We start from the raw sequence: 25,347 nt of genomic DNA on the forward strand, positions 1-25,347 counted from the left end.
AGGTCCCTGGAGGGCTTTAGGACCAGCTAGAGTCAGGATAAATCAAAATCCTTGGTCTTTATGGGGAGAAGTGAAGGAGGCAAGCAAACTGCCATGAAGCTTGCCAAAGATGTATTCTGGATTCTAGAGTCTGGAGTCTCCAGCCTCTCTCCTCCTCTTCCTGCCACCAAGTGACTCTGACCTCTCTCCCCACCCTGCAAAAATTCAGCAAACACCAATGGTAAGAAGAGCCATTATCCAAATATATGCTAATACAGTCATTATCTCACATAAAATAGGTAATTAGCCTTAAGTGCTGGGTTGTCTGATTCAAGCATACCTTTGTGGAGTTTCAACCTTTATACTTCCCCTCTAAGAATTAATTTTTTTTCTTGGTAGGAAGAGAAGAGGAAGGTTATATAATATTTATCCAAATAAGTAAGTACAAGGTATTTAAAAGAGAGCATTAATACTTAGAGGGAGGTTCAAAAAAAGTATCCCATTAGAGGTGGCCTTTGAGTCAAAGTATAATCAGAATCATAATATGGCCTCCCTCTAAAAATTCCTTTCCAATAATCAATTACAAAATATTTATTAAATGCTAGGCAGTGTGCTAAAGCTTGGGACTAAAAAAGATAGAAATGAAATAGTCCATGCCTTGGTAAAGGAAGGAAAAAAACATATGCACATTTATTAAGAATGCATTCATTTGGGAGGAGGTGCCCAGTAGCTTGGGTGATCATGAAGCAACTCCTGCAGAAGGTGTTATTTGAGCAGAAGATTACTCTTGTAAAACCAATGTTTGTGTGAGGGGTGAGGGAGAGGTGAAGAGTTAGTGCCTTCTGGGCATGAGGTTCAACAAAATACAAAAGCATTGCCATGGGAGATGGCATGTTGTGTGTGTGAAACAGCAAGTGGCCAAGGATGTAGTAGAATTGTGGAGAGGAAAAAATGTATAAAAATATTGAAAAGATAGAATGGGGCCAGGTTTTGAGGATATTTAAATGCAAAATAAAGGATTTTATGTTTGATCTTGGAGTTAATAAGGGACTAGTGGAGTTCATTGAGAGGGGTGACATGATCAGAAATGCTCTTTAGGAAATTCACTTAGATGGCTATGTGGAGGATAACCTGAGGTAAACACAGTGCTTGGCACAAAGCCGGTGCTTAATAAATGCTTATTGACTAATTAACAAAATAGGAGATTGTTGCAGTATTCAAATAATTCATGTAATCAAGTAATTCAAGAGGTAGTAAGGGGTTGAAGTTAAGTGGGAGTTAAGGAATTATGTAAAAAGTTTGGAAATAAAGATAAGGTTTGGTTATTAAATATATAAGGCGTGAGGGTAGATAAGGAAGTTATAGTTGTAACTGGATGAAGATGAAGAAGGAGAGGTTTTAGGAGAAAGTCTCTGAGTTCCTTTCTGAACATACTCAGTTTAAGATACCAAAAAGCAATTTGTGGTACAGAACTGTAGCTCACATGAAAGATTAGAGGTAGGCGTATAGAGCTAACAATTATTTATGTAGAGGTGATAATTGAACACATTGAATTAATAACCTTGGGTAGTTAGGTGATACAATGGAAAAAGTGTCAGCCTGGAGTCAAGAAGATTCATTTTTCCAAGTTCAAATCTGATCTCAGACACTTATTAGTTGGGCAAGTCATTTAACCCTCTTTACTTCAGTTTGTCTGTAAAATGAGCTAGAGAAGGAATTGTCAAACCTCTCCAGTATTTTTGCCAAGAAAATGGCAAATAATATGATGAGTAGTCAGATGTTACTGAAAAAAAAAAAAAATTGAACAAGAAGAAGAACTAATGAGTTCACGAATGATGAAGTACAGAGAAAACAAAGCAAGCCTAGGATAGAACTTTAGGACACATCCATCGTTAGCAGGAGTGATATGGTTGATGAACTAGCGAAGGAAGCTGAGAAAGTATCCAGGTCAGCAAAAGAGCAGTAAAGTTGTGTCAGAGGAGTCTCAGATTCTTTGAGTAATCAAAAAAAAAAAAAAAAGTAATCAAAAAAGATGAGGATTGGAAAGAGTTTCTTGGATTTCAATTAGTGCTCATTAATGACTCTGGAGAGAAGTTGATTTGAATTGAATGATGAAATTAAAAGTGATTGCTAAGGATTTTGAAAAGACAAAAATAAAACCATGAGTAAATAGCTAAATTGTTAAAATTAACAAACTTAAAACCAGTAGAGGGAGCCCAAGAACTATTAAGAAAAAAAAATTATCAAGAAATCTACATTGACATGAGAAAGCAATTTCATGAATAAATACAAATGATTTGATACACATTTATGCAGGTATTTAAATGTAGAAATTGCAGAACTATTGACTTAAAATGATTTTTTAGAATTAATAGTTTTGAAAAGTATCTCCTTTGTTTAGTATCATTTATCTTCATGCTAGTGAGCTACAGTTATGCAGGGGTGACATAAAGGTATCATTTCCCTCTGCTTCCCTCCACTTCTATTTCCCCATCATAAGAGCTATAAAATCCCACTACGATAAATAGCTATTTATGATTGCACACTTGTACTCCATTTGAAGAAGATTCTCCCGAGACTTTCACTAAAGCAAAGCTTTAAAAGCAGTATCAAACTAAAGTATTTGAAAAGCTTGTGCATTGAGTATGGAAGGAGAGCAATATGTTGGTAATGTAATAGGACTAATAGAAGCCCTATAATTTCAAAGTGATGACCTTGTGTTGTTCAGTTTCCTAGCACTTGGTTTCTTTTCCTTAAGAGAGGTGCTGCCTTATAGTTTTTGTTCTAGATATTTATTTATTTATTTTTATAATCTAGTGGTCACCAGTTTTTCATGTAAGGAAATGAAACTCTGTTATCCATGGAGGGACAGAGTATTAATTTAGCAATAAAGCAATAAACTAGCTCTTGGCCTCCCTCTACTGGCTGTGAATTAGAATTAAAAAACAAACAAACAAACCACATTGCTCTTTTCTATTTCTTATGTTACCATAGTATCCTAGGTCTTCCATCCGCAACCCTCTTCAAAAGTAATTCCATATGACAAACAGTAATTTTTGAAATAAAAAAATAACTTCTGATAAATAACAACTGATTGATACATTGAGAAAGTCCAAAAAACATGTGCAGTTTGTAAAACCTGTGCACTCCATAAAGTGGTGGCTTGGTTGGGGTTCTTATATCTCTTAATTTGAATCCCACTTGATCTTTTTGTTACATTTTCTTTTAATTTTTTGATGCATCATTATTCTTTCCATTTAAATTCTTATAGTTACTATTTACATTTTTGGCCTCTACTTTACCTCAGTTCATTTCGCTCTTTCTTTACTTCTCTGTATTCATCACACGTATAATTTCTTATAACATAGTAATATTCCATTACATTCATATACCACATTATTTTTAGTTATTTCCTAATTGATGATCATTTGCTTTGTTTCTGATTCTTAGCTAGCACAAAAAAAAAAATGCTGCTGTAAATGTTTTGGAGTAGATGAGGACCTTTTTCTTATTTATATCTTTCTTGGGGCAAAAACCCAGAAGGAGTCTTTGGTTCAAAGGGTGTGAATATTTTGGTCATTTTATTAACATTATTTCAAATTGCTTTCCAAAATGGTTGTGCCATTTTACAAATGATTGTGCTCTACCAACAATGTACTGGTATGCCTGATTTTCCCCAATCCCTTAAAATGAGAAATTAATGGAGTCTCCCTTTGAAGAGCAAAGAACATTATTTCTGACATCCTAATGTGAAGGTAAACATAGCCAAAATAAATCATCTGGATACCTTCTAGATTCTATTTGGTAACACTAAAGAATATAAAGGTAGGACTGTACTACAGTAATCTGGTTTGTACTTTGGATTTTATGTACTATGGACTTATGGATTTATGGATAAAAATATATCCTTTAGTGAATATCTATGTTGCTTGATTTCTATTCTTCCGCAGGAGAAGCAACAGTTTTTTAGCATTGTTGCATTACAAAATTGAAATAAGAAAGGATATGTGAAAAGACAATTAGGAAAAGATTTTCTGTGGCCCTTATTCCTGTCGCCCAAGCTCTTCATTGTCTGCACATCAAACTTACCCTCTTATTTATGTCCTTTATTCTGCTTCTCTGTTTTAAATTTGAGATTGTCATGACCTCTACTACTTTCAAGGTCTTTATAGTCTTACATAATAAAGTATTTTTTAGGAAGTGGACAAGTGTGGGAATGTTTATTCTTTTAGGATATTCTGTCACTGAATTTGTCAATTAGAATAAGTGATCAGTTTGATCATTTTAGGGTATAGGTGAAGGGACCAAGCATTTATTAAGCACTTACTGTGTGTGTCAGGTTTTTTGTAATTTGTCTTACAAATTAAATTGATCCTCACAGTAACCCTTGTGAAACAGGGTTTCATATCTGAAGATATGAAAATATGTTCATTTTACTGTTGAAGATATTAAAGCAAACAGAGTTAAGTGACTTGCCCAGGGTCACACAGCTAGTAAGTATTGAAGGCTGAATTTTAACTTTGACTCCAAAGCTAATATTCAAGAAGTATTACAGTACAGCTAGTCTTTGTTTACAATAATCAGGTAAATAATTGAGCAGAATGTTCTGCTAAATCAGATCCTAACACATGAATTCTATTTTCCCCACATTTTTCTTCTGGAGTTCATAAAATTACAATTAAGTAAACAGTTAGCCTATAACCAAAACTAAACAAAAAAATATTGTTGAATATCCATTGTGGAAATTCTGAAGTGTATTAATTCTTTTTCCTTAATAGAGAATCCTCTAGTAAATCAAAATGAGATTAGGTGAAATTTATTCTGAACCTCAAGACAAATTCTAGATTTTTGAAAGGGTTATGTTTTGGTGTCTGTACGTGTGTGTGTGTGTGTGTGTGTGTGTGTGTGTGTGTGTGTGTTTCATTGCTTCAAGGATTTCATTCTGTGTGTTCTCTATTAACAAACATGGCAAAACTCTTACAAATTATTAGATGATGTTTGAGTCCTTATGCCCACATATTTCATCACCCTCTGTCCTACCCAATTATGAGACTTTAGAATCTTAGCTGAATTGTTTCTTGAACAACAAACACATAAATCTGTAACATTTCTTGCTTAAGCTTAAATTCCATTGGCCTGGCCTTTGAAAACCCACCATATTTTGAGATGGCTCTTGTGAAATCTTTAATTATAGAATGGCTTTATGTTAAAGGAATCCCTAAATCTCTGATGTTAATTGTTTTTCTCACAGATATCTTTTGTTACTAGAAGCACAATGTAGCAAAAGCTAATTTCAGATTTTTATGTGACTAACTTCTTAAACTCATCTCTTTCTTTTTTGTATCCAGGAGAAACACCATGGTTTAGTAGGTAGAAAGCCAGCCTCGAAACCTGAGAGCCTGATTTAAATCCTGACTTTGATACATGCTGTGGCAGCAAGTCCTTTATCTTTTTTCTAGTTTCTAAGACTTTAAGTTGCAGAGAAGGTTCTGACTTGTGCTGGTGGAGATCACCTAGCAATTTTCTATACCAGTGAAGATCATAGGTCCAAGTCTCTTTTTTCCTAGTTAATTTGAGGTTTATCAGGGTGTTACTTTATTTACTTATTTTGTTAAGAACTTGAAGGTACTTATCTATTGATATTCATTACCATTATCATTATTGTAAAATAAGCCTAGACTGACTGTGAAGGGCTGTAAAATGTCTGTCCGGGGACTTGGGAGTGACATGATCACTTTTGGAAGATGATTTTGGTAAGGAATGGATTGGAGAACAGAAAAACTTAAAGTAGGGAACTGATTGGGGACTACTAAAATAGGACAGACAAGCAATGATGAGGTATTGAATTAGGGTAATGTGTATGAGTGGAAAAAGATGTTGAAGTAAATTAAGTAGAATTGGTCAAACAGGTAGGAAGAGAACCAAGGAAGAACAATAGTTCATTAAAGTCTAAGAAATTCAGGGAGAGGAAGTCGGGTGCTTGGTCAGTCAACCAGTACTTACTCAGTGTCAGACTATATTAAATATTATGCATACATAGTGAGGTTAGATAGTGTTTACTTACAGATAAGTTACATTTGACAGAGGAAACCACATAAACCTTTCTGTCTTGTCTGTATGTCTGTATGTCCATCTATTTATCACTGGAACAAGGAAGGACTTGTGGCAGGGAGATGAAATAATCAACAGATGAGGAATGAAATCTTTTATTTATTTATCTGTTTATTTATTTATTTATATTTTTTTTAAATAACTTTTTATTGACAGAACCCATGCCAGGGTAATTTTTTACAGCATTATCCCTTGCACTCGCTTCTGTTCCGATTTTTCCCCTCTCTCCCTCCACCCCCTCCCCCAGATGGCAAGCAGTCCTTTACATCTTGAATAGATTACAGTATATCCTAGATACAATATATGTGTGCAGAACCGAACAGTTTTCTTGTTGCACAGGGGAAATGAAGTCTTTTAAATCAAAGTTTCTTAAACTGTGGGTCATGACCCCATGTGGGGATTACATAACTTAATGGGGGAGGTCATGAAATTATGATTTGTTATCAGTAAATGTTTGATTTGTATACTTATTTTATATACCTATATACCCTGGAATTGCGTGAAAAATTCTTAGGTAAAAAGGGGTCATAAATAGAAAAAAGTTTAAGAAACCTGTTTAGATATTGCTTAGTAAATGCTAGTTAACTGACTGATTTCAGATTTGGTTATTAAAAAATCATAGGGTAACTTTTATGAGAAAAGTTTCAGTCCAATGATGAAGTCAGAAGGTAGAGTCTTCCTCTTTGCCCTTCTTTTTCATGTAATGTATTTTTCAGTATTTTGATGCCTTTTGTCATTACCTTACACATTATTAAAAATTCCTTCCTCCTTTCCCAACTGAAGTCATATCAAAGTAGAAAAGTTAAAAACAGCAATAGAGTGATTGTATTTGAAAATGTATACACTAGTCCTCTGCCTCTCAGCCATGAGGAAGGAGACATGTTCTCCAGGATAATTATGAGTTTTATAGTAACATAGAGTTTGACTTTCTTTTAGTGACTTTTTCATTTACAATATTATTATTGTATATATTGATCCCTTCTTTCCTGTTTGTTTCATTCTCCATCAGTTTATTAAGATCTTCCATGAATTCCTCTTATTCATCATTTTTTATTATGTCATCTAGTTTTTTCAGTCATTTTCCAATTGATCTATATCCACTATTACAATGTATTTAAACAATAACTGGTTGTTTATTTTATACTCTTAAGGGTTATAGGATCGTAAAATATAAGGTACATGATTTAATCTTAATAAAATATTTGATCCAGGTTAAAATATGTTAATATTTGTTAAGAGGAATCATTAAATTGAATGTAAGCATTTGCTCAAAATAAGTTATTTTAAAATACGAATCAAAATCTTCTCTGTGTGATTCAGGATGTGCTTTTGTCAACTGCAATATGCAGCATTGAAGGGAATTTCATTGATGTGGTCATCAGTCTATTGGAACATCGGAGAACAAAAACACTACCAAGTACATAATAAAAAAAGCCACAGAAGTACTTAATATTAAGACATAAAGACATTTAGTAATGCATAGTTAACTTATGTTCATGAAAAACTCATCTTACACTTTAGCACATACTTTGGAAATTGTTTTTATTTTTCAAATAAAGTATGAGATACAATTGAAGTTTAATTCTCATATTTCTTTTTTTCTTTAATCTTGGTAAATTTATATCCCTATTTTTTTCATCAAATTATAGTCCAGCTTTAGTATTTGAACATTTTTTCTCTTCCCTATTTATTTCCATTCTTTCCTTTCTTCTACTCAATGATTTTAATGATTACCATCTGTACTATTCATTTTATTGTGAAAATTGAGTTAAATATTAATTTTAGGAAACCCAAGTACTTTATTATTTTAAGATTCATCATGCTTATTTTGAAACTATTAATCTTTAATTATAGTAATTCAGAATAGAATAAAATATATTTATTTCAAGTTTTGTACTTTACTTTTAAAATATTGCATGTTTCCTGTTAATGATTTTCAGAAGTTGAAGAATGTCAACAATCAGAAAACATACTGGGAGGTGAATGTGGCTGCCTATTTGTTGACCAGGAACAACAGATACCTCGTAGCAGTAGTACTTCTGATATAACTGATCAGTTACAGTCTGATTCCTATCAAGGTAAATTATATGTTTTTAATGTTTTAATAAAGTTTGATTCCTCATAGCAAAATAACTTTGTTTTGCTGATTGATGGATAGTGACTGAATTTGTGATTTCATTGATAGGGAACTCCCAGATGCCCAGAGTAGGGCAGTAATATATGATCTTAAGGAGTAGTCTAGATTTTGAGAGGTCAGGTGACTTGAGTCAGTCATTCAGTCAGGATGTGTCTGAATAATTGGACTTGAGGCTGAACTTTAATCTAGCTTTTCTGGGTGTATGGCAAGCTCTCTATGTCTGCCATATTGCCTTTCACTGTGGATATATTTCTTTAAACTTTTGCTTTTGCTTTTTTTTCCCCCTAAGGCAATTGGGATTAAGTGACTTGTCCAGGGTCACATAGCTAGGAAGTGTTAAGTGTTTGAGACCAGATTTGAACTCAAGTCATCCTAACTTCAGGGCTGATGCTCTATCCATGTACCACCTAGCTACCCCTAAACTTTTTCTTAATATATATATATATATATATATATATATATATATATATATATATATATATATATATATATATATATATATATTATATATATATATATTATATATATATATATATATATATATATATATATATATATATTTTAGCAGTATTTTTACATTTTTTGCATTCATTTTTTAAAATCAAAAATTTTTAAGCATGACAGTATTTAGGGATTGACTATCTCATATTTATGTGAAATGATAATTCACTTATATGAAATGATAATCTCATGTATAGCCAATACTAGCTTATTTTTCTTTGTCTCCAGTCTGTCAGTATTTCCTTATTAAGTTCTAAAATTAACCCCTCAGTCATTTAGCTTTGAATCCCCACTTTATTTTATTAAACATCATTTATTAAATAAATTAGAAAAAACTTTTCCCATAACATTCTCTCTCTCTATCTCTGTCTCTCTGTGTCTCTTCCCCTCCTCTCTCCCCTCCTATTCTCTTTTTTTCCATTCTTTTTCTCTCCTTTTCATTCTCCCTCACCATCTCTTCTCACAATAAGAGATGCAAAACATGATCTAAATAAAGCTTAAGCTAGGCCAGGAGAGATGAAGTCTAGTGCCTGCTCTACTACTAGATATGTTTGACTTTGGGGAGCTTCTTTGAGTTTGTTTTCTGACGTGTAAAATGAAGGTATTTATACTAAGATCCCTTTGTAATTCTAAAATATTAAAACTATACTATAAGGATTCTCTTACTAAAAAAAAAAATTAAATGAATTATGTAGAATAGCCATTGGAAAGACATGTTATGTGTTTCCATGTTGTTTTTTCATATTCTGTTTTAACATAAAGTCCTATTTTTGAACCTTACACATTCACCAATTGGAATGCAGAAATTGTTTATTTTAAAAACTACAGTTAATCAGAAATATGTAATCCAATTCATTTTTCATTTTGCAGGTAAAAAAATAGAGAATTCACAGAATTTAAATTCATCAGACCCCAGACAAATTCAGGAAAATAAAGGACATTTAAAGAAAGAAAATGAAGGGCCAACAGTAAGATATTTTAATTATTTTATCAGATTGGTATTTCTTTGGAAATTATAATTTGAAATTACAAATTAAAATAAATAATAGCAGTATTGTACATGTCAGTGTTTTCCCTATCTCCAGTTCTCCAACTTTTGACTGGTAGGAAGTCACCCCAAAATACCAAATGTGAGGTTATTTCTAGCTTCTAATTTTTTAGGTAGGAAAGAAGGTGATTTTATAGGTAAGTTAGAAATTTTGAGAATTAAACCAGATCAAAATTTAAGAAAAAACTTTGTCTGAAAACTAGCTTTTTACTACCTTAAAGAGGTATATTTTGAAAATTGCCATTACTCCTTATAGGTATAAGTCATTATCACTTAATTTGAGTGATTAAATAAATAATTATTTTTATGTACTTCTATTCTAATTTTGGCAGTTGTGGTGGGGTTTTTAAAAATCATAATAATATGCCTTTTAAAGACATTTTTTCCTACTGTTTTAATGCCTAGGACATGTTATAAGCCTCCAAAAATATAAATAGTTTATTTTCTTTTTGCTAATTTAATTAGTCCAAATGGATCAGATCTTCCTCTAAATTAGGAATTCTTATGTAATTTTAATTCTTTTAACTCTATAAAGCACTAAACTTTTAATTGTTAATTCTTTTTTGTTGGGGGTCAGAGAAACCAATTCCTTTCAGCTTGTTCCTAGTTTCTAGCAAGCATCATTTATTTTCACTTTTCATGTGAAAGGATTTTCAGTCTTGGTTCTGCCACAAATGAGCTAGCTATCCATTAGAGGTTGAGCCATTAAATCTTCCTTAGCTTCAATTTTTTTATTTGTAAAAGGGAGATATTTGATTAGATAATTATCAAAGGTAATTTTGGATTCTAAATCTGAAAGCCAAAAATATTATAGCTTATGCTACGTCAGAGAGGCAAACACTGGTTAGATCCTATATTACTGGTTAAATATTATATTTTTCTGCATATATACTTAAAAAAAATAAAAATAGCTTTTTTTATTTTTCAAAATGCATGCAAAGATAGTTTTCAACATTCACCCTCACAAAATCTTGCGTTCCAAATTTTTCTTCCTCCCCACCTTTTCCTTCCCCTAGACAACAAGTAATCCAATTTAGGTTAAACATGTGCAGTTTTTCTAAACATATTTTCACATTTATCATGCTGCATAAGAAAAATCAGATCAAAAGGAGAACAAATGAGAAAGAAAAAAACAATCAAGCAAACAACAACAAAAAAGGTGAAAATACTGTGTTGTGATCCACATTCAGTCCCCATAATTCTCTCTCTGGATGCGGATGTCTCTCTTCATCACAAATGTATTGGAATTGGCCTGAACCATCTCATTGTTGAAAAGAGCCAAGTCCATCACAGTTGGTCATCATATAAGCTTGTTGTTGCCATATATAATGTTTTCTTGGTTCTACTTCACTTAGCATCAGTTCATGTGAGTCTCTTCAGGCCTTTCTGAAATCAGCCTGCTGATTATTTCTTATAGAACAATATATTCCATTATATTCATATACCATATCTTATTCAGCCATTTCCCAACTGATGGGTATCTACTCAAATTCCAGTTCCTCCTACATATATACTTAAATGAATTAATAGACTTTAAAATGAATTATGGCTAATTTTATATTTCTCATTAGGAGGTCAATTTAGTCCACTTTCATACATTGAAATTAAATTTTTGAGTAATTGATAATTTCTTCATGGAAATGTATAAATATTTAACATAGATGCAGAATATTATGACATTCTTTTTACTTTTCTAGTTGACTGTATTTTGTTTTGCTTTAAAAAATGTATAACAGGAAATTCTGTGGTCTCTTTAAAATGAAAAATGACTTGTAGTAAACAAATGTAACATGATTTCTCTTTGTCTGAAGATTTTAGTGCGAAGAAGCAGCAGCCCAGCTGAAATAGATTTAAAAGATGATTTGCAGCAAACAGAAGGAAAATGTAGAGAAAGACAAAAGAGTAAGTTCAAGGAACTTGAATTGTTGTTTTGATCCTCTGCAAAAACTATATACATATATAACATACATACATACAAACATATACATGTAATTTTTTTTTCATTTCTCATTACAATAACAACTCTCTTTTTTATTTTAATGTACTTTTAAGCCAAGTTTTTTAGCTAACTAAATTTGTATTGTAACAATTCCTTAGGAAAGGATTTAGTGGAACAAATTATATTGTTTGATGATTATAGCCAAACGAAAGGAAAAATGAAATCCTTTCCATAATTTAATTTCGTTAGTTCTCAAACAAATACCACAAACTTTATATAAGCAGAAGATATTATAAAGTTCTTTAATTCAATTAAATATTTAAAAAGAAAAATTCATTTGGAAAAGTGAAAAAGATAGATTTTTGAAAACATAGTAGGAACAATTGGAAAAGTGATAGTAATAGCCTCCTTCTCCTTTCTTTAGACCTCTCTCCCTAATCATTCAGAATAACCTTTGAACAATAAGAAACATACCTGTTACAAAGCTCACCAGATAGCCATAGGAAATTGTATAAATCCATTTTCAGATCTTCACAAAGAGGCTAGTGTGAGAAATTGGATCTAATTTTTAAAATTTAGACCATCTAATTTTCCATGACACTTTTTAATTCTTCTTTGGTTGAAATCATTATAGTAAGTTGGTGGACTGCTAGAGGGAAACTGAGAAGTAGCAATCAACGAGACAATTACAAAAGGGAGATAGAACTTTAAAGCATTTCAATTTGATACCATTTTGTATTGAAGCTACAAGCCCTATATACTTCAGTAGCCTCTTGAAAATGTCACTGTTTAGCAATCCAGTGCATATTCATAGTGATGATCTTAGGTCATCAACTAAAGGTTAAATTTTGGTCAGTAATAATAATAATAAGCTAGGATGTATGTTTTACAAATATTTCCATTAAATTAATCATTACAAAATATTTAATTGCCAAGTGCCTAAGAGCCCAGTTATTTGGAAAGTTCACTTGTAGAATAGAAATTTCACTTAATGCACCTTTTTTTTGAGTTTTATAAACTACTATACTGGTCTGAACAGGAATGAAAAACCTTCAAGAAAGAGCAGGTATGGCTCAATGAGCAAGTACCATGGAAAGATAAATTATTATATTGTATGCTTTCAGTTGAGCAAAGTGCCTCAATATGACTTTAAAAGTATTCTTCTGGCAGGTTCCTAAGAAAGATCATGACATAGAAATTGCCACTCCATGAAATTCTTTGTCTATATCTTTATGTGTTTCTTATTCTCCCTTTTCTGTAAATTTCCATTAATACTTAACGGTATAGAACAAAAATATTTGTGTTGTATTTATTGAGTTTAATTTTTTGTTAATTGTGGGTTTTTTTTAATGTTTTAAGAAAAAAATCAAAGTTTTACCTTTTTTAGGTAATTAATTACTAATTACCTAATAAATTAATACCATAATTAATACTAACTTTGTTCTTTTTCTGTGAATTCACTTCTTTTGCTTTTGTTCACAAAATTTGGCCATCAATTTAAAAAAGATTCTTTATTTAAGGAAGCAGATATAAAGGTAAGGTAAACAGGCATTGGCTTTTGATTATAAGCTAAACAAACTTCATGCAAAGGCAAAAAAGCATAAGAAGTTCTTAGAAAATAAATTATGAATTACTTAAAAAATACAACATTTGACTGTATTTGTCTGAATTGTTTGTAGGTTATGTATTCTTCTAGCTTAATTTATGACTTTTGATGACTTTGATTAACATAATTAAAGTCCTTTAAAGAGATTTCTGAAACTTTTTGTGTTAATGTCTGAAGGATTCAGACACTAGTTGGTCTTTGAATGTAGATATTTAGATTTTGCTATACTCTGTATTCTTATCAATATCTGGCTAGGTGTTTTCTGGGTTCACTACTGTGCATCTTATTTTCATGTTCTTGTTTTGTTCTAGATGGATGCTCACAGATTAGTGTTTCACTTTAATTTTTTGTTTTAGTTGTGAAAATAAACCTTTCAGTTATTTATTCTCTGTATCTTTTAACTCCTCTGATTGTCTTAGGTGAAAGTGTTAGCAGTGACACATCTCTTGGCTATAGTAACGAGGTGGAGATAACAATGAATCCGTGGCATCCATTTGAGGAAGATCAAGAACTGAATACACCAACTGATGTTGCTGTTGATTCAGATGCTAGACATTGGTTACAGTTGAGCCCCACAGATGCTTCAAATTTAACAGGTAAAAATTATTTTGCCATAAATACAATTACTTTGAAAAAAGCAAGGTTTCATAAGTGGTATACCATAGTAACTTTACCTACCCCCTTCCCTCCCAATTTTTAAGTGGTTAATAACAACTTAATTATTTAAAATTAAGTGCCTTGGTGCCAATTTAGCACTTAATATGAGAAAATAGCTTAAAGGACTTCAGAAATCATCTAGCATAAATTCACCCAGAAACAAGTCTCTATGTTATAAGCTCTGATTATTTCAGCTGTTAGTCTTATCTTCTATACTGTATGCCATTTGTGAGAAGGGACGGTTTCTTATACTTCATTTTTAAGTTATTTTGTTGTTACCACTTAAGAACTGTTGATTGTTGATATAGTAAACATTCAGTAAATATTTCTTGAAATCAAAAGTTGATTCAGTTGTATTATACTCAGTAGTAGGCAAAAACAAGTGAAAACAAAATAAATTCTCTGTTGCCCATAAGTAAATTCAGTCAGTATGAATTTATTAAGGATCTAGTCTATGCCAGACACTGTGCTAGGCAAAGAATATATTTTTCCCCATTTGCTTAATAAGAAAGTAAAGTTTGAGAAGTATGTCATAAGCTTAAAAGTTATGAAAAATGCTAAATAAAATAATTGAACTTAGTGACTAAAAGGGACCTTAATGATTAATATAATAAACTTAAATACACAGGTGTCAGAATCAAGATCTAAAAGCTTAAACACTATTAGAACAGGTTAGAATATTGAGCTCAATCTAGTAAGATGAAATTTGATAGAGATAAATATAGAATCTGACATTGAGTACATTACCAATGTATTACGCCAGAGAATGGACATACAGCAGTCCATTTGCTTTCCAGAGTCTTTGCTTTTCAGTAGAATGCAAACTCCATATAAGTTAGCAATAGGTGATGGCAACCAAAAAGCTAATGCAGTGTTGGCCCGCCTCAGGAAGGGGACAGCTTCCAGGAATGGGGAGATAGTAATGTAATGTCCCGGGCCTCTGCCCTTGTCTGACCTCTTCTGGAGCATGTGTTCAGTTCTAGGCTCCACAATTTAAGAAAGAATACTGATTAGCTAGAACGTACCCAGAGCAGGGCAGCGAGGATGGCCAAAGTTACTGAAGTGCTAAACCTGATGAATTCCTGGGTGAAACACAATAGCCATCTTAAAATATTTGAAGGGATTCCCTAAGGCCAAGAGCTTAGACTTGTTCTCTTTGAACTCTGAGAACAGAACCAGGGACAGGATATATATGTGGCAAAGAGACAGGAGCCTGTTTGATGGCTGCAGAGGGCTGTGGCCATTTTCTATTCTTTTGTAAATAGGTTGGATTAGGTAGAACTCCTTTTTAGTTCTCTCATTCTAGGCTCTCCTCAATTTTGTTTCCCTTACCGCTTCCAGAGATGCAGATCAAAACACATCCCTGCCTTCTTAAACCCTGGGACTGATTTCTGCAGCCTCCCATGAATCCTAGGGGATCTACCCCACAGCTTTCAGGGTCCTTATCTTTTCTCCTTTTATGAAGGGACTTTTATGTAAATGTTTGTTCCTTCCAATTCTATAATCTCTTCAGATTTTGTGGTCTTGGCATTCTGCTAATGTGTAGTGTAGAGCTTCTTCCTCAAGAAGGGAAGGCCTGAACTTAGTTGTAGTCTCAGAAGCTTCCCCATTACACAACCCAGGTCGAGTCACTTAAGCATTGTCTACCTTAGTTTCCTCAATTGTAAAATGGAGATAATAATAGCATCTATTCTCCAGCACCCACTATGTGGGTAAAATGAGGTAATATTTATAAAACACCTTATAAACCTTAAGGACTTTATACATGTTATGAAGTTAAGTGGCACGGTGGAGAGACTGCTGGGTCTGGAAGCCTAGAAGACCTTATTTCAAACCCAGGCTCAGATATTTAATAGCTATGTGACCCTGGGCAAGTCAGTTAGTTTCTATGAGCTTCAATTTCATTATATGTTAAAAAATGCTAATAATAACACCTACCTCCCAGGGTTGCTATGAGGATCAAATGAAATAATTATTTGTAAAGTGCTTAGCAGAGTACCTAGCATGTAACACGCAGTTAATACATAGTTCTTTCCCTGCATTGCCTTTCAAGGAGTGGTAGATTTTTTTTTTCTTCCATTCAGCCAGTTGACTTCATAAGTATTTGTTGTGAGCAGAGCATTTTGATATAATATCAATGAAATCTAATAGGAAAAGCTTCACTTCCTTTCCACTTTAGTCACATTTCATCCAGAGCCATCTCCAGTCATCCTGATCTACATCTGGTCACTGAACCCAGATGGCTTTGGAGGAGAAAGTGAGGCAAGTAATCTTGCAGAGCCCTCCCTCACTTAAATCCAATTCACTTGCATGTCATGGCATCACCTTCCCAGTATCCTAGTCCTCTTTGAGGACAAACAACAACTTTAGTAGACAAAAATAATTATACTCTTGCTTTTCTAATCATCCATAAGTGGGACTTTGTACCTATCCCCTAAACTCTGACCTGTTTCTGTCCTTGTTTCCTTGTCCTCATCTTAATCTGTAGTCCTGCTATCATTAAGTACTTTTTTCAGGCCATTGTCCTTGGTCTAGCTTCACTTTACCCTCAGTTCTACATTTTCAAATATTGTCCTCTTATCCTGTCACCATTCATGCCTTATTAAGCTCCAAAGCTGCATTGCTTCCACTGTCCACCTCCTCAACTTCTTATGAACTGCTGAATAGCTGTAGGAAGTCATACAATTTAGGTGCCTGCATTCACTAAATTTAAATAAAATATTATGTTATCTAACCTTAGTTGGTCATAACATTCCCCACAAAGGCTATTCTAAACTTATAGTTTAGACTCATCCCTCTTCTCACCCACTCAGTTATTGACCTTCTTTCATATGTTAGTTAGAAAATAGAGGCTATTCAGTGTGAGCTCCCCTTTTCTCCTCTCCTTCATTAAATCTCTTAACATCACCCTAGCACTCCTTTAATCCAGTCTATCCTTTCCTTCTTCAAAACTTTCACTAGATGTTATTTTTGCCTTGAGCTATCATTTCCTCCATTTCTCTGATGCCTAGAAAAAGCTATCTGTACTCATTGCTTCTATTTTTTTCCTCCCCTCATTCACTTCTCTTTGCAGTCTGACTTCCATCTTCTCCACTCAATAAAACTATTTTTTCCATGTTCTTATTGTTCATGATGCAGAGAAACTGTTTTTTATATTGCTAACTCACCTCTCTTCTTGGATACTCTCTCCTCATTGGCTTTTTATAATTACTTTTTCCTGACTCTTCCCTTACCTTTTAGACCACTTTTCAGATTCTTTACTGAATTATCTTTCATGATATGTCTCCAAACAGGGTTTTCATTTAGTGTCTGTTGTTGTCCTTTCTCTTTTCTCTCTACATTTTTTCACTTGGTGACCTCTTCAACTCCATGGACTTAAATATATTATTTATCCAGATGCCTTCCAGGTCTACATAGCCAGCCTATTATCAGTCTGGGACCCTAGTGCTGCATTACCCACTATCTAGTGGTTATTTAAAATTGAGTGTCTCATAGACATTTCAAATTCAAAATTCCCAAATCAGAGTTCAAAATTAGTTCTTACTTTACATCTATTTGCTATTTCCACTGTCTGTGATATCTAGTTCCATAATCTTCACATCTATCATTTCCTTTCACTCACTCTGAAGTCCAACTCCTCATTATTATTATCATCATTAATATGTCAGAACATCTCTGTTGCATTTTAACTGGTTTTTATGTCTTCCTTCCACTTCATCTTATAGTTCTCTCTGACTGATTTTCCTAAAATATCTCTGATTCTATATTCCTGTTTTCCTCAAATGGATAGTTAACAAAGTCTATATAAACTCCTTTGCCCAGCATTCAAGTTCTCCAAATTGACCCTAGCTTTTTACTTATATGCCTCTTTATAAACAACTACCAAATTAGATAATATTCTTCTTGAACATGTCATTTTTAGAATTTTGTTTATACTATTCTCTTTGCTAGAATCTGCTGCCTTCTTTGATTCTTCCCAAGCAGTAATTCTGTTTGTTATTTAAAGCCCAGCTGAAATGTCATTTCCTTCACATCGCTTTTTTTCCTTTACACTTAGAATGTAATCTTTCCCTCTTCTGAATTAACATAGCAGTTTTTAAAACCTCTCCATAATATATTTTCTCTCATATCATGGATATTTGTCTTCTATCCTTATCTCTCCTCCTAGAAAATAGTGCCAGGCACACCAAATAGCATTGTGGGTCTATCAGTGTATGAAACAGGTATATAAATCAAACATTTACAAAACACTACCAATAATACTATATTGAAAATAATAGATATTCACTAACTGTTTGTTGAATGAATAAAGGAAGATTCTGAGATTTTAAGAATGTTTGAATTAGGAAATGGGAGTGTTTTCTAAAATTACTGATACATATCATAATCTATTCTTGTCTGTATGAATCTTCTCCATTTTTTTCACAAAGTTTATATAGAGAGTCAGTCTGCTGTGCTGGAGGCTTCTCTTCCTTTCTTTTAACAAATTATTTAAGTTTCTTAAACTTGGCTTTTTCATCTTTAAAAAGGGTCAATAATAACTCTAGTACCTATCTTTTTGCATTGTTGTGAGCCTTAAATGAGATATGTAATGCTCTTCACAAACTTTGAAGTGCTGTATAAATGTCAATTATTATTAAAAACAACAATTGGAAGGAAGACAGAATAAGAGAATTTTTAAATTGGAAAGGATCTTAGAAGAGCATTTAAGTCTCAACCATACCACCTAGATTCCCCCTATAGGAACCAATAAATATTCAGTTTCTCCTTGAAGACCTCTGAAGAGGGGGAATCTACTAGCAGTGTAAGCATCCTATTCCGTTTATAAGTAACTGTACTTGTTAGCAAACCTTTCCTGACATTTAACTTAAATTTCCCACTTTGTAACATATCATTACTTCCTCTCTCTAACATTTGATTATTGCTATCCAATTATAGCAATTCAAATTCATTATCTTCCTTTCCTTCAATTAGTTCCTTTGATTGATTCTCACATGGCATGGACTCAAGGCCTTCACCATTTTGATCACCCTCATCTGGATATTATTTGTCCAGAATAGAATTCTTAAACATTTCCCACTCATCTTTTGTCTGAGAAATTTTTACGTGACCCTGGGTATATAAGTGTATAAAACAGATATACAAATCAAACATTTACTGATATAAATCATAATTTTTCAACTCCCACATTTAATACAAGACCATATATGGGATTGCCACCCATAGTTTAAGAAGCTGGGCTCTAGATATTGAATGACCAGGGCACAGTACAGTGAGATTGTCAGTTCCCTATTTCTAGAAGCTATGTTTCCTTTCATGCAGAACAAGATGTTAGTAATTAGATTTGTTATCACACTTAGGATTCTTACTCAGGTTGCAGTTGATTAAAACCCTAGTTGTTTTTCAGATATTATTTTCTTAATCTTGTTTTTGTAACAAAACAAGGCATATTTATTAAATACCTACCATGTGTCATATACTGTGCTAAGTATTGAGAATATAAAAGCAAAAGAGTAAAACAGTCATTGACCTCGAGGAGCTTACAACCTAATGAAATGCTTGTAAAATTGATATTAAATCTAAATCTAAGACATTGAATTTATTCCTATTAAATTTTGTCTTGAAATGAGTGTAGTCCAATAGTATGGTGTCTGTGTACATGTCCTGCCCCTGACAAATACTAACTCTGTGACCATGGACACATCCCTTCCTCAACTTAGAGCCCCATAGCACCTCTTTTAAAACACTGAGTTGTGGAAAAGGTTCTGAATGACACTGGTGGAAAAAATATTACAAGGTAGCTTCCGATTTCAATAAAATGATAGATGTGATTGACCTCTCACACTCCTTGTCCCCTAATTAAATTATCACATCAAACTTTTGACCTAGTCTTCTATATTTTCTCTAAATCCTGAGTATATTAGTTATATCCCCAGCTTTGTTCATCTGCAGATTTGTTAAGCATATAATCTATATCTTTGTACAAATAATTTCTAAAATAATAAATTGCATGGGAGTAAGCACAGATCCATGGGGACCTTTGCAGGTGATTTCCTTACAAGCTGACTTTGATCTGTTAATGACATTTAAGACTGGCCATTCAATCTGTCTTGTATTTAGTCATTGAATTCTCATTTTTCTACTGTTATAAGAAAAAGATTAGCATGGATTGATTACTTCATCAAATAATTTATTAATATCTAGGGAAGATTAATATTTAGTATTTTCCTATTTTACACTCTAGTAACCTTCTAAAAATAGGAAATAAGATTAATCTCGCTTGAGGAAGCCACTCTGACTTTTGTGATTGCTTCTTTCTTTTCTAGATGCTTGCAGATCTTTAACAATCTTTTTCTAATTTGTGCAGGAACAGAAGTCAAGCTTATCACCTTAAAATTATTCTGTCCCTCCCCCCCAATAAACCCCTAAAAAACCAAAAACCAACTCAGAGCAACATTTTCTTGTCCCCAGTCTTTTTCTATTTCATCATTCACTATGATCCTTCAGATATCATTGACAGAGGCCTAGCAATCACATTGTCAGTTATTAAGCATTTATTAAGAGCCTACTCTGTGCCAGGCACTGTGCTAAACTTTGGAATTATTTCTGTCTAAGGATATTGTTTATCTGGGACAGAGTACTTGAATTGGTCAGAGATACCTTGATGATCTCTTATTACCACCTTACTTTTTTGGACGATCAAATTCCTGTTAATTATTGATATTGTACGTGTTCCAATACAGAGGTCATTATCTTGTTGCAGGAAAAAAGAGAAAAATAAGAACTGAGCAGTTTTGTTTCTTCTTTGATCAATTATCATTACCCTTCTTACTACCTACACAGTCACTGCTTTAAAATCTAGTAGCTCCCTATTGCCTTTGGAAGAAATTATAAATAAATAAATCTTTTACAACTTGAGTGCGCTCTTGCTCTTTCTCACTCTCTTATTCTCTCTCCCTCGCAAAACCTTGTGTTCCAAATTTTTGTTCTCCCTTTCCCCAGCCCCCATCAGCAATAATCCAATATATGTTAAACACGTGCATTTCTTCTATACATATTTCTACAATTATCATATTGCATAAGAAAAGTCAGATCAAAAAAGAAAAAAAACGAGAGGGGAAAAAAACAAGCAAACAATAACAAAAAGGTGAAAATACTGTGTTGTGATCCACATTCAGCCCCTTAGTCCTTTCTCTGCATGTAGATGTTCTCTCCAACACAAGTCTATTGGAATTGGCCTGAATCATTTCATTGTTCAAAAGAGCCATATCCATCAGAATTGATCATCATGTAAACTTGTTGCCGTGTATAATAATCTTCTGGTTCTGCTTACTTCACTTAGCATCAGTTCATGTAAGTCTCTCCAGTCCTCTCTGTATTCATCCTATTGGTCATTTCTTACAGAACAATAATATTCCATAATATTCATATACCATACCTTATTCAGCCATTTCCCAGTTGACAGGTATCCGCTCAGTTTCCAGGTCCTGCCACTACAAAAAGGGCTGCTACAAACAATTTTTGCACATATAAGTCCTTTTTCCTTTTTTATGATTTTTTTCGGGACACAGACCCAGTAGACATACTGCTGGATCAAAAGATATGTACAATTTGATAACCCTCTGGGCATAATTCCAAATTATTCTCCATAATGGGTGGATCAGTTCACAACTCCAACAATGTATTAGTGTCCCATACATTCTTTTTCTTTTTTTCCTGAGGCAGTTGGAGTTAAGTGACTTGCCCAGTGTCACACAGCCAGGAAGTGTTAAGTGTCTGAGGCCAGATTTGAACTCAGATCCTTCTGACTTCAGGGCTGGTGCTCTATGTACTACACAAACTAGCTGACTCCCATACATTCTTTTTTGTATATCACATTTGTATAATTCTGGCAGACATATAGACATTGCACACAACTTTGATGACTGACCAGTTTATCTTGGTTCCATTGCGATGACTGCGCTAGCACCCAGGACACCCCAGAATCAGCGGGAGTCAGTATAAGCAAAAGTCCTCAGTCTTTATTCTTGGTCCTTAGACGCAGGATTGAACAGGATGGAAGCAGAATCTCCACAACCACCTTCTCCCTCCTCTACTGCCAAAGAGCGACTCTGGCTAGTCTTACTCCACCCCCTAGTCCCTCCTACAATCCTCTGTATACACCAATCATTGAGCTAGCACAAGATAGTGGGAAGGACCATTTTCCAAGCATATACCCATAGAGTATTGTCCAATCAGTAGTTAGCCTCAAGTGCTCCGCAGTCCTGACCTCAGTGCATTGACTCAATAGTTTCAGCCTCTATATTCCATAATTAATAAAAATTCAATTCAGTTGAAAATTTATTAGGCCCCTGCTATGTGCCAGGAACTGTGCTAAGTACTGAAGATGCACAAATATGCAAAAGGTAGTTCTTGTCCTCAAGGAGTCTAATGGGGAAGTTAACGTGCAAACTCGTTTTTAAAAAGCAAATATCCAGGATAAATAAGAAATAATTAACAGAGGTAAAGTCCTGGAATTAAGAGAAACTTGGAAAGGCTTCTTATAGAAAGTGGAATTTTAGTTAGAACTCGAAAGGAAGATAGCAAGGTTGATAGTTGAAGCAGTGAAAGGAGAGTGCTCCAGGCTTGGGGGACAGCCAAAGGAAATGCCTGGAATCAAGAAATAGAGGGTCTTGTTTGTAAAACAGTCAGGAGGTCAGTGTTCCTGAATCAAAGAGTATGTTTTGGGGAGTGAAGTTTAAGAAGATTGGAAAGGTAAGAGGAGTCTAAGGTTATGAAGAGTTTTGAATGTCACACAAGACACTTTATATTTACTCTTGCAGGTGATAAGAAGCCTCTGGAGTTTATTGACTAGCAGGGTCACAGAAAAATTACTTTTATGGTTGAATAGAAAATTGTTTGGAGTAGGGAGAGACTGGAGGCAGGCTGATCTTCCAGCAGGATATTGCAATAATTGAAGTATGAAGTGTTAGGGCCTACATTAGAAACATGTTAGAATAGACTAGGGGTGTATTTGAGAGATATTATGAAGGTGAAATAAGTAGGTCTTGCAACAGTTTATATGTGAGAAGGTGAGAGATAATGAAGAATTCAGGATGACTTCTAGGTAGTGAAACTAAGGATCTGGGAATTGGCACTTTCCCCTATAAAAGGAGAGAAGATAAGAGGTAGAGAAGGTTTAGGGGCTAAGATTGATAAGCTCTGTTTTGTACATATTAAGATATCTATTGGACATTGAAGTAGCTAAAAGGCAGTTGGAGATGTGAGATCAGGAGACAGAATAGGTAGAAAAGATGGATTTGAGAATCATCTGCATAATTATGATAAATCCATGAGTACTAAGGAGATCATCAAGAGAAGCAGTATAGAGGAAGAAGATAGGACTGAACTCTGAGGGACACTTATAGTAAAAAGGCATTATTTGACATAGGGTCCAGCAAAGGAGATAGACGAGGATAGATAGGTAAAAAGAAACCAGTGGTGTACCAAAAATTTAGAGAGAAGAGAGTATCAAGGAGGAGAGAGTGATTAATAGTGTCAAAAGCCACTGAGAGGCCATGGGGGAATGAGGATAGAGAAAAGGCTATTGAACTTGGCAATTAGGAGCTCATTAATCATTTTGGAGAGAGAATTTCAGTGGAATAAGATCAGAAGCCAAATTGTAAAGGTTTGAAAAGAGAGTGAGAGGAAAGTGGAAGCATATATTGTAAGAGCCTTTTTGAGAAGTTTATATACAAAGGGAAGAAAAGAAATAGGATGATAATGGAAATGGAAAGATCAAGGGAGGGTTTTTTCCTGGATGGGTAGATAACAGCATGTTTGTAAGTAGTAGGCAATGAGGCAGGGAGAAGTTGAAAATTAGTGAAAGAATGGAGATGGCAGGTGGCAACTACTGGATGAGACTGGACCTAATAGGATCCCTTGAATAAGTTGAGGGAAAGAGTGGTAACCAGTAAGACCACTTCATCAAGTGGCAGACAAAAATGGCAGAAAGTATCTCAGTGAGAGGAAATGAAGAAGGGGGAGAAGAGGGAGCTCATGGCTAATTGTCTCTTTTTTCTGTATAACATGAGGCAGTTTTCTGCTGAGAAACTCGGAGGGATAGAAAAGTTTGGAAGAACCACTGTGGAAAGTGAGATAGTAAGTTGATACAGGATATATAGTAGAATTGTTCAGCATCAATGAGAGCCCTGTTGAAGTTATATAACATAAATTTGTAACGGACTCAGTTAGAAAAGTTGTATGATTTCTCTGTCTTTGTTCAGTAGGTCATGTGTAGGCACAAGGTGATGAATGATAGAAGTGATCCAGATCTGAAGCTTAGATGGGCATAAGCCCTGATATAATTAAGAGAGCTAGAGATTCCAGAGATGAGTCCAAGCCATGCTTGAATTGATTCATCAAGGAGTCAAATTAGGGAGAAGAAGAAAGAGTAGCTAGTGTGAGGCAGATGGCCTGGAGAGAATTGAGGGTTCAGGGGATTGAAGGTCAAGTTGCAGAGAAAGTACATAGTTATGTAAAAGAAAGTAGAGGAAGGAGTAGAATGCCAAGTGATTATGGCTGGGTAAAGGGATTTCAGAATTCTTGAACATGGATTCTGTTCATCTGTGGGTGATGGTAAGATCAAGAACATCTTTGTATATAGTTGAGAGGAGTAAGCACATAGGAGGAAATTAGATTAAGGAACTGAGGGGAAGTGAACACAGTCCTTGTCTTTCTCACCAGTATTTCTTTTGGGGAATCCAGTTCTAAAGTTGTCATACTCTTCCATAAACTGATAAAGATACCCAACTACTTTTATCTTCCTTTACTGACCTCTTTGCAAATAACTTTTCTTTCTAGTTTGTTTATTTTCCTCTATTTGTCATCTTTTTCATTGAATCCTTTCTTTATCCTATTTCAGATACTATGGCTTTGTCAAGAACAGGTCATCATAGACAGCTTTTTTTCTGACAACATTACTTAACTGGTTGATGGGTAGGGGGAATGATGTCATGAACATATTTTATTTAGACTTAAATTTAGATTAAATATAAAAGCTTTTGATCAAGGATCTCATTTGGTTCTTATGAAAATGATGGAGATATATGGACTAGACCAAGATTTCTTAAACTTTTTCCACTTGTGACCCTTTTTTGCCTGAGAAATTTTTATGTGTCTCCAGGTATATGGGTATATAAAATAGTTATACAAATCAAACATTTACTGTTAATAAATCAAAATGAAATTTATTCTAAAACAGTTCTTTAGTATATACATATATATGGGTGTACATATATACTCACACTCACACACACATATATAAAATTTTACCACTTATATTAAATACAAAAGCAAATATGTTGAATGTGCTTATCTGTTTTTATATA

At 33.8% G+C, this 25,347-nt stretch overlaps 1 protein-coding gene across 1 annotated transcript in view; it reads left to right on the top strand.

Moving 5' to 3' along the window:
* The window catches only part of RALGAPA2 (Ral GTPase activating protein catalytic subunit alpha 2), a 397,768-nt gene that overhangs the window by 107,692 nt on the left and 264,729 nt on the right, over window positions 1-25,347 (top strand). Inside the window, exons 18-21 of the mRNA XM_051975852.1 lie at window positions 8,031-8,168; window positions 9,599-9,696; window positions 11,588-11,678; window positions 13,741-13,917. Coding sequence (XP_051831812.1) covers window positions 8,031-8,168; window positions 9,599-9,696; window positions 11,588-11,678; window positions 13,741-13,917 — 504 coding nt within the window. The remainder of the gene's footprint in view (window positions 1-8,030; window positions 8,169-9,598; window positions 9,697-11,587; window positions 11,679-13,740; window positions 13,918-25,347) is intronic.

This window comes from Antechinus flavipes, chromosome 2 (genome assembly GCF_016432865.1).
Source record: "Antechinus flavipes isolate AdamAnt ecotype Samford, QLD, Australia chromosome 2, AdamAnt_v2, whole genome shotgun sequence".
Classification (NCBI taxonomy): Eukaryota; Metazoa; Chordata; class Mammalia; order Dasyuromorphia; family Dasyuridae; genus Antechinus; species Antechinus flavipes.